Below are 14111 nucleotides of genomic sequence, written 5' to 3'. Positions count from 1 at the left end.
CTTGTATTTAGTTGCGAGCATCCCACCAAACCAGAATTGTCCGAAAGGCATTATTGGCGTCGCCATAACCAGGTCTATCGGTGTGCGGGACGACCAAAACAAGACGAAAACGTCAAAACCCCCCATTAGTGCAAATCTACTACACGCGATATTCCCGTGCACACAGGAAAAAAGAGCAACGGGCGGCTCGGCAGCCGCGAACCTCATGCCCTGTAAGTTGTTTTTGTCTGCTTTCGATAGGTTAGCCGAGGTTTTGTCTTTATCGTCCTGTGTGAGCATGGAAAAAAACAATTCCAGTCACACAACTTCTCTGTTCTGAGCAGTCATTCGCGTACTGAGCAAGGCAAAGTCAGACAAGGTTAAATTCCGAATGAATTCTTTTTATAGAGAACATATTTACGGCTCACTGATTCGACCATGAGCACCGAAAAGGCACTGCAGAAAAGCCCACTTTCTCTTCGATAATGATGACCATGGAAGCGCCTCAATAAAAAAAAAAAACGACCATGACTGCTTAACGCGGAGCTTTCTTGTGAGGAATTAATCGGTTGTCGTGTGAGTAAGGACTTTGACTCGCAGAGATAGTTTGGACTTTGACTCGTTGAGCTGTGACTTAAAATCGCACGCAGTTTTGACTTTTCATTGCAGTGGCTTTGACTTTCACCCTTCGTCATTGGAATTCGCACGTAGAAAGCTTCGCGTTCAACCGTCGTCGTCGTTTGACGGAGGGCTGAACGAATTTTCGCTATACTCAGCAGTCATGGCAGTTTGTGCGCGGACATCTTAACACAGGGCGGAACAAGTTAAATGCGGCAACAAGTTTTCAGATTTACAGCGGAGCTGTAATAAGCTAGGTTTCTGTACCAATTTTGTGCCCCCACATAAAACGCCTTGCGGCAAAGCCAAATTCATCGACGTGTCTTTGAAGAGTGACGCGTTCAATGGAACGTGGCGTTCAAGCGTGTGTGTGTCTGTTTTATGCCTGCTTGCTTGCTCCTTCGTTTGCTAGCTTGCTTGCCTATGGGCATCTGAAGCTAAATGAGCCGTCCGCAGGACATAAACTTCAACTCGTCCGGCGCAGCACCCTGCAGGCCATTAGAGAAAAGAAACCGTTCTCCAATATGGATTTCACTTTTTAAACAAAACTTTGTACCTCTACCAGCCAACGGTTTCGACGTGGCATGAGGCTCAATAAGCTCAATGAGCAGAGGTGCAGGTTTACGCTCTCCGTTCTCGCTGAATTCCACGTCATAGTGTCACGCGACCTCTCACACCACTGTGTGCTCCGCCCACGGAATGCGTTGCGGCCATGTTCGCACGTTGCGCATTTTCCACGAGTTAGAAAAAATTAAAAGAAGTTCACACCAACGCATAGCCTACCGCTTCTCTCCCGTCTAATCCGCCGATCTCGTCGCCTCCATCGGCGGCGGCAAAGAGGGCGGAGAAGGGAGATCTTCTAACAGCGGGTTCGAGCTTCTTTAATTTTATGTAAAAAGTTTTCGCGTATGTGCTTCCCCAATACAACTCAAACAACCACCATTCGTGGTTTCATGCAATGATTTAACCTTAGCAAAGAATATCTCTTTGAAGTAAAAAAGGGCGTGGTTATGCTCATTTCCCATTCCGTTGGCTTCACTCTTTGTAGAAGCACGTGTGTGAATTCAAGTGACGTCGCATGGGCAATTGTTGTGGGTGTCGCTTACGGGTTATCTTTCCATCCACACTCACAGGGTGAATTGTCACGCATTTTTTTGTGTCGTCGTGGAAGAGACATGTTGAAGACATTGCCGAACGTTACGCGGAAGAGGATCTCGAAGAAAATTGTGTCTCGATTAAATGTAGACGAAGCTGGTCGGGAACGCGGGGTGGAAGCAGAGTGTCTCAGGCACTCAACTGGATAATAATACTTTAGCATTCAGAACCCTTAAGAATTGATAAGTGTCCTTTGCGTTAGTAGCGCTGCTCCTGGTGTCACTCGCGCACACGGTGTTTCGCTTTGGGCATTGGGGCTTGGGACTCCGAGTGATAAGGTGAACATAGAAATGACTACAAAAGTTCAAAATAAGAAACAAATCTACGGCCGTATCGGCTCAATTTGCTGCAAATGTCGTCGAAAGACGATAGTTTGACGTTGCCACAAAATTGCCTCTCTAACCTTTCCCTCCTCCCCCCCCCCACCCTGTCACTCTCGTCCCCTCCCGTCTCCAAACTCTCGCGATAAGCCTAAGCCAGGTGGATGTTTGCTCGAGTCAAATCAACTTTCCCGCGTTCCACTGCTCGCCTGTCATCAATGAAATCTTTTGTTACTGTGCGACTTCTTGGAATGCCGCCAGTAGGTAAAACATGGCATTCAACGCGCATCATTTTTGCGAAGGAAAGCTTTACATCCACCTCAACTCATGTATGAAGTGTGTACCAAAGTTTTGCCTATAGAAACCCCTCGTTTAAGTGATCCTCTAACTTCTGGTCGGAAAGTTGAATCGAGGGGATGACCGACTGACCGACCGACTGATTGACCAAAATTTTCAGGTTTAAGTAGTATAAGGGGAAATTCAAAAATCGATTTTAAATATAAACATTTGGGAACGCATTGGCCTTACTTCAACTTCCCCTTCCGATTGTGCCTTAGTTCTTTTTTTAAGGGCGTTCGCAATTGGCTCATTATTGTGTTAGAGCGCAGACGTGAAAGTCACGCGAGTTTCCGTGGGGCATCACTTCTGAGAGAAAAATTAGTATTTTTTAGTCGCTATTCGATATTAGTCAGAGCAAGTGCCCTTGTTCCTCTCAACCCTCGTGCGTACCAGGAAATTTCGCACAGGGCTGCGACTTCAGTGTGAATCTGATTTCAGTGTCAATGTGCCTGGAAGAAAAAAGGAGTGGTTTACACGCTCCGCGCTGGAGACATCGTCTCACAAAGTCACACAAACCCGGCCCAACCGACCGCCCAAAGGCAAAGTACAACTTTGTTATGCTTGAAAGTACTACACTTTGGTAACTGGTCAGTTCCATTCTAGCCACGGAGGCAATTCTTTATGGGAAAATGCACGAAACAATGAAATACCTTTAATCTTCGAGATGTAGTGACCACTTGCGGACCGAGTGACGTCATAAGGGTCAGTCCAAAATTTATTTTGATCAATTTTTAATGCGCGTTCGCATTGAAGTGATACGATCAGACGACTAGAGGCACCACTACAATCGCTCAGCCGTGTTTCTTGGCGATGGCTTAGGTCGCTGGCAGCCAATAGCGCAAACAATATTCGGCGACCTCATTAAGAAGTGGCCGGAAAGTATACTCGGGTACGGCTTAAGAACGGCAACGGGAGTTATCTGTGTGCCTCATCACCGCAGCCAGGTGTTACTCCGCGCGGCGCAAGTAGGGCGTTACTGGGAATATTTTGAAAGTGGCACGAGCCGGTTTCGTGATTTTTTGGACTTAAAATGCCTACAAACTACTGCAGCTACGATAAAAAAACTGGGTGAGAAAAGGCAGACGTCATAACGCATTCATAGCGACCTCCTTTCAAAACGCGCGCGCCCGTTGACGTCTGGGTTCTGGCTCCGTTGGACTGATACCGTACATGATCTATTGCCGTTCATATCTTGTTCCCGAGTATAGCTGCGGTGTCACCACTGCTTCACATGTTTTTTTTTCTTTACTATTTTTTTTAAGGTGGCGATGAAATCGGCGTCATAGTTATCGGGACAAAGCCGCCTTTCTCAAGAACCAGACTTGTATTTTGTTGTTATGGCTCCTTTAAATTGGTCATTGTCCAAGAATGTGTCCGCAGACGCGAGCATACCGACAAGAGTATATCATAGTGACTGATAAGCCATTGTGATCGTCGTTAGCAAGTGACAATTTCTTTGTGGCTCCGCTGCGTATCCACACTCGGAAGGTGGAATTGCCTTCAGTTTTGGGGCAAACGTTTTCAAAAGCGGAAATTATCAGCAGTCTTCCGCGAGCATTTGCCGTTGAGGATGTATAATTGCGAGGTGCTTTACATGAGTTTTGTTACCTGTTAAACGGTCTAAAACGGGTGAGGCGGGAGCTGACCTTAACTCGTACATTTCACCGAAGCACCCAGCCGAGGCCACCAAAACCTTGCTGTTCCTATATAAGACTCATGGACACCAACTCGAACACAACAGGAGTCGTGCTTTACGTACTGCCTACAATGACTTCACAGTACATTTATGACCCAGAAAATTCAGCTATCTTTGGTTGCTTGCTCTCTTATTTGCGTGACGGTTTTTATTCATTTCGCAATCCGTGTACTCTGTGAATGTGTTTGTGAAATTTTAACGGCCATGTTTTTTTTTTTTCTCAGTCTTTGCCGTGTATACCGAAACCTTGTCCACGCTGTTCGGCAACAACTGGACAAAGATCAAGTTCTCACATACACACAAAAAATAAAGTCAGTTCAAGTGCTTCTGCGAAAATAAACTAATCAGCCATAACCCTTAAAGTATCCACTTGGACAGGTCAAAAATTAACGTTATACATCCATCGTCCGAGGTAATTCCGCCCCTGCCATGTACTGTCAGACCCAAATGATCAGACCCAAATGATAAAAGCCACATGTCTTTTTTAGTGCCCGTGTTGATCTTCGGAGCTCAGCGTGATACGGGGCGGGAACGACTAGTGGATTAGCCCGACGAGGGCCGTGAGTGCGGTTTACCCGTCCATTCCAGCCTCCAACTCGCTGCCCGGTTCACCTAACAGGTTTACCTACTGCGCCACAAAACCGACACAGAATGGGACGCTATGAACGCGCCTTATATCGTTGACTCATTCAAATTACTGCTGACGAGCGCTCTCTCGTCAGCAGTTGCCACAAGTGCAACATTAACGTAACGCAAACTACTTAACGTCGTGCGTCCCCTGAAATGCTCTGCATTTAATCGTGCCCCTCGCGAGGGGGATGTTTCACTGCGTCTTCTCTCGGTTGCGGGACCCGTGGCGCCATCTGGCGGAGGCGCGGCACAACTCGTAGCACTTTCTTTGAAAAAGCGCCTGGAAAGCGCGGCAAATATGAAATAGGGATGACGCGCTTTCGAGGCAATCCTCCGACGCGGCTGCTTTGTGTACAGACTCGGCGGCGAGCGTCCCGGGATTTTGGTGCAGACCGAATTTAGTGTTTCTTCCTCACCCTTTTTTCCTAATTTCTTTCAAACTTTCAATTTTTTTTTCTTCTACAAAAAGTAGGCAACTACTTTTGAACCCGTATATATGTCCTTCATAGAGAAAACGGGACGGAAGAGTTTGAACAAAGAAAACAGTTTACCAGACCCAAACCACGACTTATGCTGTTTTCCTTCTATATTCTATACGCAGATTTCAATGTTGCTCCTTTCTTGCTGTAAAACGAGTTTTGAAATACTTTGCCGTTTACACTGCTTTACAAACTTACAAAGCTTAAAATGTTTTTGATTCACACTTATATTCAGAACGAGTCTGTAAACAATTTTGGGCTCTTACGATTTAAAATTCACGAGCTTTTTTGGAAAGTCTTCGATCCCGGAACTCCACTCCTACATTTTACTTTGGTATTGCTGCCGTGAGACAAATCACAGCAGGCTACACTGATGTAGCCATTTTCGAACAGTATTCAGTTTATTGCTTTGTTTTCTTAAACAGTTATGTTACAGCCCAGTTTTAAAAGCTGAACGGATGGCTTAGAACTCGAAGGATTTAAGGGCAAACGCCTAGTTGGACTTTCTGTTGATCTGGTGTTGAACGTTCTATCAAACTTTGCGGCAGAGTCCATTCAAGCTATACCAGTCCCCTGGAAAGCACCTTCGGCAGCCGGTTCCGCTCGTTTTTTTTTTTGTAATTTCGCCATTTTCACCTCTTAAGGCGGGTCCTGTTGTAAGTGCGACAGCGGCCTACCATACTTTGGCGCAGCTGTTTTAAAGACGATAGTCTTTCTTGGGCTACGTAAACCCAGAAATTTGGGGCTGTCTGTATGTCTGTGTCTGTCCGTCTGTCTGTCTGTGACTCGATTCAGCCACCCGGCCAAAATAAACAATGCCTGCGCAATAGTCTTATATAGTTACAGCTAAATCTACCCGTCTAAGTCCGGTGTATTGTACAAACGTCCACATTGTTGAAGAAGAACAAGACATTACGCAAATATAAGACAACAGATTAATACAGAAGTGATATTTGCAGTGTTCCTTTATAAAAAATCACACATGCTTGGCTTTTGCAAAATTAAATACTTCATCAACTGCAGATAAAAAATTCCCTCCGCCGTCGCCTGCTGTCGCCCGCGCCACTATAGCTTCTGGCGCCATTTTAAGAAATCAACCGGCAACAGTTACGAAAGATTCCACTAGATATGTTCCACGTTCTGCTTGCAACGCACGCGGAGTAAGGAAACGCGGTTCTATAAACGTTGAAGTAGGGCGCCTCGATTCACGCGCGTCTTCGCCGTACGGCAGCGTTGGCATCGAGACACCCGGTTTGGAGCAGTGGAACGCGGAAAATTTAAAACGATTTAAGTAAACCTGTGGCGTCTTTACCTTGCGAGGAGCGTGACGCAAGAGGAACAACATGAGAGGTGAGCGGGAAAGCAAAGGGAGACATTTACTTGGCAAAAGTCGATAAAGACTATCGTTTTTTGACGACATTTGCAACGAAAGGAGCAGACACGCGGCGATTTTTTTCTTTCGCGGTGATCTCTCCTCGGCTCCCGCCCCTTCTTAAGTGCAGAGCACTTGAGGGGCTCCCCTTGTCGTCGTAGATCGCTCACTGGACCCAAGTACAGCACCACGACGTACCGTTGTTGCAGAGTCCTGTCGTAACGGCGCCCCACAGAGGCTTCGAAGACCAAGCGTTGTCATAAGCGTTCGAAACTCGTCAACCGCTGGCGCTTGTCATACATATCCCCGTTGTTTAGCGCAAATAAAACTGCAGGTATACTTAAGGCACATATACGTAATTAACCGGCAGCGCCCGCGTTCATTTGTTACAAACACCCGTTGGGTTGGTTCTTGCGATAGTAAGCGAAAAAATTGGCTGCGTATCTGCTCCTTTCGTGGCAAATGTCGACAAAAGACGATATTCTTTATCGACCTTTGCCAAGTAAATGCCTCCCTTCGCTTTCCCGCTCACCTCTCATGTTGTTCCTCTTGCGTCGCGCTCCTCTCAAGGTAAAGACGCCAAAGTTTTGCTTAGAATATTTTAAATTTACCGCGTTTCACTGCTCCAGGCCCGGTGTCTCGACGCCAACGCTGCCGTATGGCGGAGACGCGAGTGAATCCAGGCGCCCTACTTCAGCGTTTATAGAACCACGTTGGCCTACTCTACGTGCGTTCCAAGCAGAACGTGGAACATATCTAGTGGAATCTTTCGTAACTGTTGCCGGTTGATTTCTTAAAATGGCGCCAGAAGCTATAGTGGCGCGGGCGACAGCAGGCAACGGCGGAGGGAATTTTTTATCTGCAGTTGATGAAGTATTTAATTTTGCAAAAATCAAGCATGTATGATTTTTTTATTAAGGAACACTGCAAATATCACTGCTGTATTAATTTGTTGTCTTGTATTTGTGTAATGCTTTGTTCTTCTTCAACAATGTTGACAAGTATGAACATTACACCGGACTTGGACGTGTAGATTTAGCTCTGACTATATAAGACTATTGCGCGGGCGTTGTATTAGTTTGGCCGGGTGGCTGAATCGAGCCACAGACAGACAGATAGGCAGACAGACAGACCAAAATTTGTGGGTTTAAGTAGCCCACAAAAGACTATCGTCTTTAAAAAGTGGCCGCCAGAGACGGCGCGTTTCAAACTGCGCAGTAAGGCGCGGGCACGTGTGACATGAAAGGAAGCAAAAAAAAAAAAAAGAACAGAACTCCCGCTCGCACTCTTTAAGGTAGGAGGGGGGGCACTGCGAAGGCGGTAAATTTGCATTGCAATGGACAAACTTCCATTCCATTCATCAAGAGAGGAGTGAGACAGGGCGGCGAACAGCGTGATGGGTGGTAGGAGTGAGCGGATAACGGCGCTGCAGTCCATTATGGCGAATCACTGCTCTGCACTTCCGACACATTGAGTGCAACGCGTTTAACTATTTATAATCCCCATGTTTTTCCGTACTTCGTGTGCCTTCCATTAGACATAGAGGTCTAATGGTTTTGCCATGCAACGCATTAAACCATTTGACCACGTGATAGAGCGGTGTGGCAGACGTCGTGTAATTTTGCCGCTGTACGATTACGAAGCGTGCCGCTTCGAAGAGTCCGTGAGCGCATGCGTTGTATCACCCTTTTTTTTTTTTTTTTTTGCTACTCGTTTTAACATTGCTTTAACCCTCTGTGAAAACAAGTGGCTTGGTGCGGAGGAACTCAAGCTATTAAAAAGTGTTGAAGGATATAGTGGGTAAGCCATGTATAACACCCCTCCCGGTAAGACTAAGCATAGAATATACTGCCGCTATGAAGCTAAAAACACGTCTGGAAGGAAATGTTCAAGCGTTAAAGGGACTCTGTTAAACTTCTATTTTAACCGCTTTCATTTTTTTTCCTTCGCGTCTGGAAGCACTGCGAAAGCTACAGTTATCGCCAACACGGAGCGGTACTGCGGTACTTGCTCGACACACAGATACGCCTTCCCTTTCGGCTTTCAGCACACACGCCATCCATTTTCGCTTTGCTTTGCGGCTTTCTTTTTAGAGAGGCTATCAAAAACATTCACTGCTGCAACTGAAAAAATTCCGGCCAATACCCGCTACATTGCTGTAATGACGTAATTCCAGCGATAGAACGCCAAGAGCAGGAAAGATGAAAAATCTTTTGAGCAAGTTTTAAATGATGTAATGGGCATAGAGGAGTAATTTTTTTCATGAGGTGCAAAGTGACCTCGTAATCTAGGTACTGGGTGTGTTTGGTGACTACGTTATGCAAGCAATTAAGGTTTCGAAAAAATTGAATAAGTGTTACAGGGTTCTTTTTAGAGCGCTATTGATAATTTCACAGACGTTCGTGCGGGGTGGCTATCCATCCTCAAAAGCATTTCATAAAGCTTATATGGCACGCCTTGAATTGTATTTTTTGCGGTCCCTTTCAGTGTTTACATCGCAATTGTTTCTTGCATTATAATATTTCTTATTGGCAATAACATGTTTGCCAGAACAACTGAGTGAACGTCGCTGAAACGCTTTTTTCTCCACGACAACATTCACTCTGGAGAATAGTCAGGAGTCTGCTTTTCCACAGTGCTCAGGGAAGGTGGCACACTGGGGTCAAAGCCCTGAAACAGGCCAATGGCGACACCAAGCATAAAATTTCATCAATAAATGTGGTCTGCTCTGTAGAATCGTGCAATGAGAGTAGGGCAGTTTCCATTGCGGGATGTCACGTCACAGGTCACAGTTTCGGCGCTAATCATAAGGTTGGTGTCCTTATTTGCCAGATATGTTCCCGTGGATGCCGCGATTGGTCATGCGTTGTGGCGAAGCAGATCCACGGATGTTTTTGAAATATTTCGAGGTGGCTTGATGTTTCTTTTCTCTTCTTGTTTCTTTCTTCTATTGAGGCTGATGGGAGTCCGCTTGTGGCATTACACGCAAGAATCTGCCTATTGATGTCTTTGGTAGGGTACCGGGGAGGTGTTGCAAAACATAGCAGGCACGCCACTTCGTGATCATCGCGGCCTCGAAGGTTTAGCATTTGCGGAGCGCCCACACTGCAGCAATCAGGCATGTTGTGTTGTTCCTTCAGTCGAAAATAGGTTCCTAATTACACGTCTAGCGTCCTTTATCCACGGTCAACAACCAAACCTAGCCTTGGGAGACTTAAGGAAAAATGCGAGGAAAGCAAAAGCAGTCGTGTAAACACGGATGATGTCCCCTATTTCATTCGTAGTGGCACAACCAGTCACTAGACTTTTTATCTTATTTTTATATGGCAATCACTACTGCGATTCCGTCTACTTCACGAAGACGAAGTGCGCATGGCGAAACATTTCTTGCGCCTGATTTTCCACCCTCAGTTGACAAGTTTTTGTAAGGAGTATTTATGACATTATTGAGTGCTTCGCAACGTTGCGGAAGGTGACAATTTTTTTTTTGTTTATAGAGCCGCAATATGTCTGTTTGCGTAGTTCGCGTTTTATATTTGTTCTTATATTAGAAATGGGAAGAGCGCACAATATTCGTAATAGTTTAATTTTTTTTAATATTTACTTCTTCCGAAAGGCCCGAGTTTAAAAGTGTGGAAGTATGATTGAACACACATGCAGGCTAGCGCTACATAAAAAAATTTCGAATGGTATGAGGCTGTAAATATTTTGTTAGAATGTTTATTTTTATGTGCTGTTTCTGTCATTGGAATTTTTTCAGATTCGTCTTTTTCTTCTCTTTTTTAGGAAGGGGGGCTAGTGAACCGGTATAGTGTTTGCATATCGTCTTTTCAATATTGTCGACTAGTCATTAATTGTGTAGCACACATTGCTGCTCCTTTCGGGAGCACACAGCGGCGATGTCAGATATGCATTCCAAATCTGTAACCAGTCCGGCGTCTTCTAACCACTTTCAATTTTGAAATTGGTTCGAAGGCGCGCTGACTTGACCTAGTTTGTCTTAATCCAGCTGGTTGCTTAATGCCGGGCTCAGACTATCGTGTTAACTCTCGTAAGTCATCTAGACAATAACATTACCCCACATATGAACCATCCAATTTGCGGAATGCCGCACCTTCTTATGTCGCTTACGACATGCTTATTCGCACCGTAGGCTCACCACGGGGTGTAAATTGTCGGTTCTCAGGGCACTGGTTCTTTCAGTGTCGAGTCAGCGCCTTTCTTGCAACTAAATAGCTTTCCAAGAGCAATTTTTAGCAGCGTTTTTGAGCCATAATCTAGAGTAACTCATATTACTTAACACAGGATCGTACCTCAAGCGCTGTAGTTGCAACAAACGCCACCAAGCAAATACTGTTATATACTGTGACGTTTCGATAAGCGCGTATTCCCGCAGTGTTTATATATACTTTCGATGACTTTTCTTTCTGGGGAAGGTTCATGCAAAGGGGTATGCACTGTGGGCGAACAGCTAGTTTCTCTAAACAGTTTCTTAAAACATACTAGCGTTCTAGGTGATTGAGGAGATTAAAGTCATTTGGGTGCTTATGAAAATATAAACTAACTGAGATCGGGCGTCTGAGCTGTAACAATTCGTGCATAACCACCAACCAGCTATAATCATCTGAAAGTGCTAAACTGTTAGCCAAGCACATATAGATCGTTGAAAACGGTGAAACGCTATCTATGACAAGTACAAATCAAACATCTGAGAAATTTTCAACCACACCCTGAAGACAGCGGGACGTATGTGGCGTTTTCTTGTAAAGATGGCGTTCCGTAACTACGAAGCTGAATATGTGGTCACGCATCCCGGCAGCAAGACCATGTTTTATCGTTCAAACATACAAAAATGATGTAGATTTCACTTTTAAATAGTGCTTAAAGCTACCATGCACCTGGACATGTCGAAGATTATACGCAACAAAAATAAAGTGAGCTTTGTGCGTGGGGGTAACGGGGTGCACTTATTCCAAAAGCTTGCACGAACTCCAGTTTAGGTTACTTTGACTCACTTGAGCTGTAACCCATTTGTTTTGCAGGGCTCCTCGGGCCGCCTGTAACAACCATGGCGTACGGGGCGCAAGAGAAGCGCAACACAGTGGCTACGGCAATCTCTTGTAAAGAAAAATCACTCGAGCCCACTAAGAAGCGCGTATCGATTCCCCGGTATGGCCCTGACAGCGTCCACAGTTGGATGACGGCAGGTGAGCTATTTGTTTTTGCTTTGAACTCTATTTCTTTAAGTGTGTGTTCAACTTTATGTCTTTAGCGTTAAACAAGAAACTTCCCAGCCTGAAAGCGTATCTACTGCTGTGTGAGGGATGATAATGAAGAGTAATATCTTTGGTCATATCATAATATTTTGAAGAATGCGTAGAAATGTTTGGTAGAAGTAGATATACACACTGAGAAAAGTGAAAAATCCGAGCTCAGTTTGCTACAACAAAAGTATCTAGCGGCCGCTGTGGTTCAGTGGCTAACGCGTTCCTCTCTTGAGCACAAACGTGTGGGTTCGTTGCGAACCGCTGAGGCCGTTTGTACGACTAGGGCGAAAAACCGAAAAACCGAGCGTTGAGATTTTGGGGAATATCAAAAGCCTCCAGAAGATATGCCGTAGCCCTCTTCTACGACGTTGCTTATGCCGAATGTAGCATTAACCCGTAAAACACGAAAATATGATATAATTATCCTTGACACGTTTCGCATTGTGTTTTGATGCGGCTGCATGTGCGGCAGTGTACTGCGATCTGTTGAACCCTTACGCTGGGCGCTATTTCGCCGCGGAATTCTTTTGTGGCCTCCTTATATTCCGCAGTATAAAAATATCGTTTCTCTTTTATTCTCTAGTCTTGTAGCCCTGAGCATAAAATTGGCCGTAAAACAAGTGTAGCAATGTTTAACTCAATCAGATGAGGCAAATAACAATTTTTAGAGTTCAAAACCCCATGTGGAAGTAACTGAGAATATGCTTGCACATTATATAATCATGAATCAAGGGAACGGCATCTTAATTCATGAAATAAAGATTTACGCAATGGGAACTGTAATGTTATTTATACGTGACCTTTAACCCTGCATTGGGAATGGCACGGGGGTAGTGTCTGAGTGAAAACTTTCACCATTCGCATACGTACCTTTGCCGGTTCTCCAAGTCACCTGGGAAAAGAGTCAACATCATTCACAGGTAAAAGTTAAAAGGTTGTTTTTTTTAGAAAAAATATAACGCAAGACTAACCGGAATATAAAACAGTAGTGTTTACAGGCTGACAGCTAAGAGAATGCGACAAGTATGCCAGCAAAAAAAGTCCGCTGAACATGGAACGAAAGTCGAAACAGCAACCAGACCACTAGACAATTTTGTTCCTGTAGACGAGCTTGTTGCTGTAGTTGGTTTTACTCTACTGTATTAACTTGTGGTTTACATTTTTCAGCTCACCAGAGCTTTATCGCTGTACCCTTGCGGGCAGCGGCTGTTATTTTCATCGAAACCAAGGTGCGATCCAAGATTACTCTCAAGGTTTCTCTGTTGGGTGTGGCTAGACGAGACGTTTGGTTGATGATGCTCCAGCAGACGTCGCTCCTAAAGAGTACAGATAAATGCGATGGGCTTCATGCCAGCTACGCATCCTGTTTTGAGGAGCGTGGGAGTCATAACAGCGTAATTAAATGGCAACCTTGAAGCGTAGCCTTTATTCTGATGACCTTATGGGGAAAGAATTCACAGCATTCATGGCGAAACTCTCCAACGTAGCATGATGGTGATATGGCGATGTCTGCTATGTTAAAGGCTTGCGTACGCAGAATTGAAGAAAATGTAAAGGGCCCGCTGACAGAATGTACACGAAACACGTGTACAGGAATGAAAAAAATTCCTTGCGACACCACCTATCTAACTGCCTCCCTAACTTTGCAAAAACGATAACTTTAAAACCCTATCATTTTGCTTCTTAGAAAGCGAAGGAAAAAAGGAGATTTTAGGAAGTGATGTGAAGCAAGTAGGGCGTTTATTACGAACTCAGATTAATGACTATGGTCAGGCAATGTAAGCGGCCTCATTCGCTCTGAATACCTAATTGTTTATCGTTACAACACGGCGTACTGGCGTAGCCGTGATGGGCAAAGAAAGTGTAGCATTATACAAAGTTGTTATGTTTTTATGCGCTTTTTGCAAGTATCCCCCAATTGCGAATTCCAGGCGTAGCCTTCAAGAATGTGCCAAGCAAGTAAGGTGACCGGTTGGCTGCACAACTTTTACTGGGGCTGAGCTTTTGTAATGGTAGTGTCTAAAGACGGTGTTTTTGCCGGTAGATAGAGAGGACAATATTGCTAGCGATAATATATTTTGCCTCAATTAAATGCCACATCGTGAGCAGGTGGTTCAAGGAATACTCCAACGATGGCGCAAAAATCGACGCATGGTCGGAGCAGACGACGTCTGTGCGTCTAAGGCTTGTTACATTATTTTCATCAAGGTGAAGGGCGTACCCACTGACGCCCACGTTGTGCAAGAGGCGCGCATA

The 14111-nt window shown here is 44.9% G+C and overlaps 1 protein-coding gene across 1 annotated transcript in view; it reads left to right on the top strand.

Annotated features, from left to right (window-relative positions):
* The window catches only part of LOC144146848 (monocarboxylate transporter 13-like), a 71551-nt gene that overhangs the window by 32483 nt on the left and 24957 nt on the right, over positions 1-14111 (top strand). The window contains exon 2 of the mRNA XM_077678788.1: positions 11631-11795. Coding sequence (XP_077534914.1) covers positions 11657-11795 — 139 coding nt within the window. The 5' untranslated portion in view covers positions 11631-11656. The remainder of the gene's footprint in view (positions 1-11630; positions 11796-14111) is intronic.

This window comes from Haemaphysalis longicornis, unplaced genomic scaffold (assembly GCF_048455015.1).
Source record: "Haemaphysalis longicornis isolate Haplotype H1 unplaced genomic scaffold, Haemaphysalis longicornis Haplotype H1 scaffold_7, whole genome shotgun sequence".
In the NCBI taxonomy this organism is placed as follows: domain Eukaryota; kingdom Metazoa; phylum Arthropoda; class Arachnida; order Ixodida; family Ixodidae; genus Haemaphysalis; species Haemaphysalis longicornis.
Note: the sequence above shows the minus strand (reverse complement) of the source record. Positions and strands in the feature narration are given on the sequence as shown.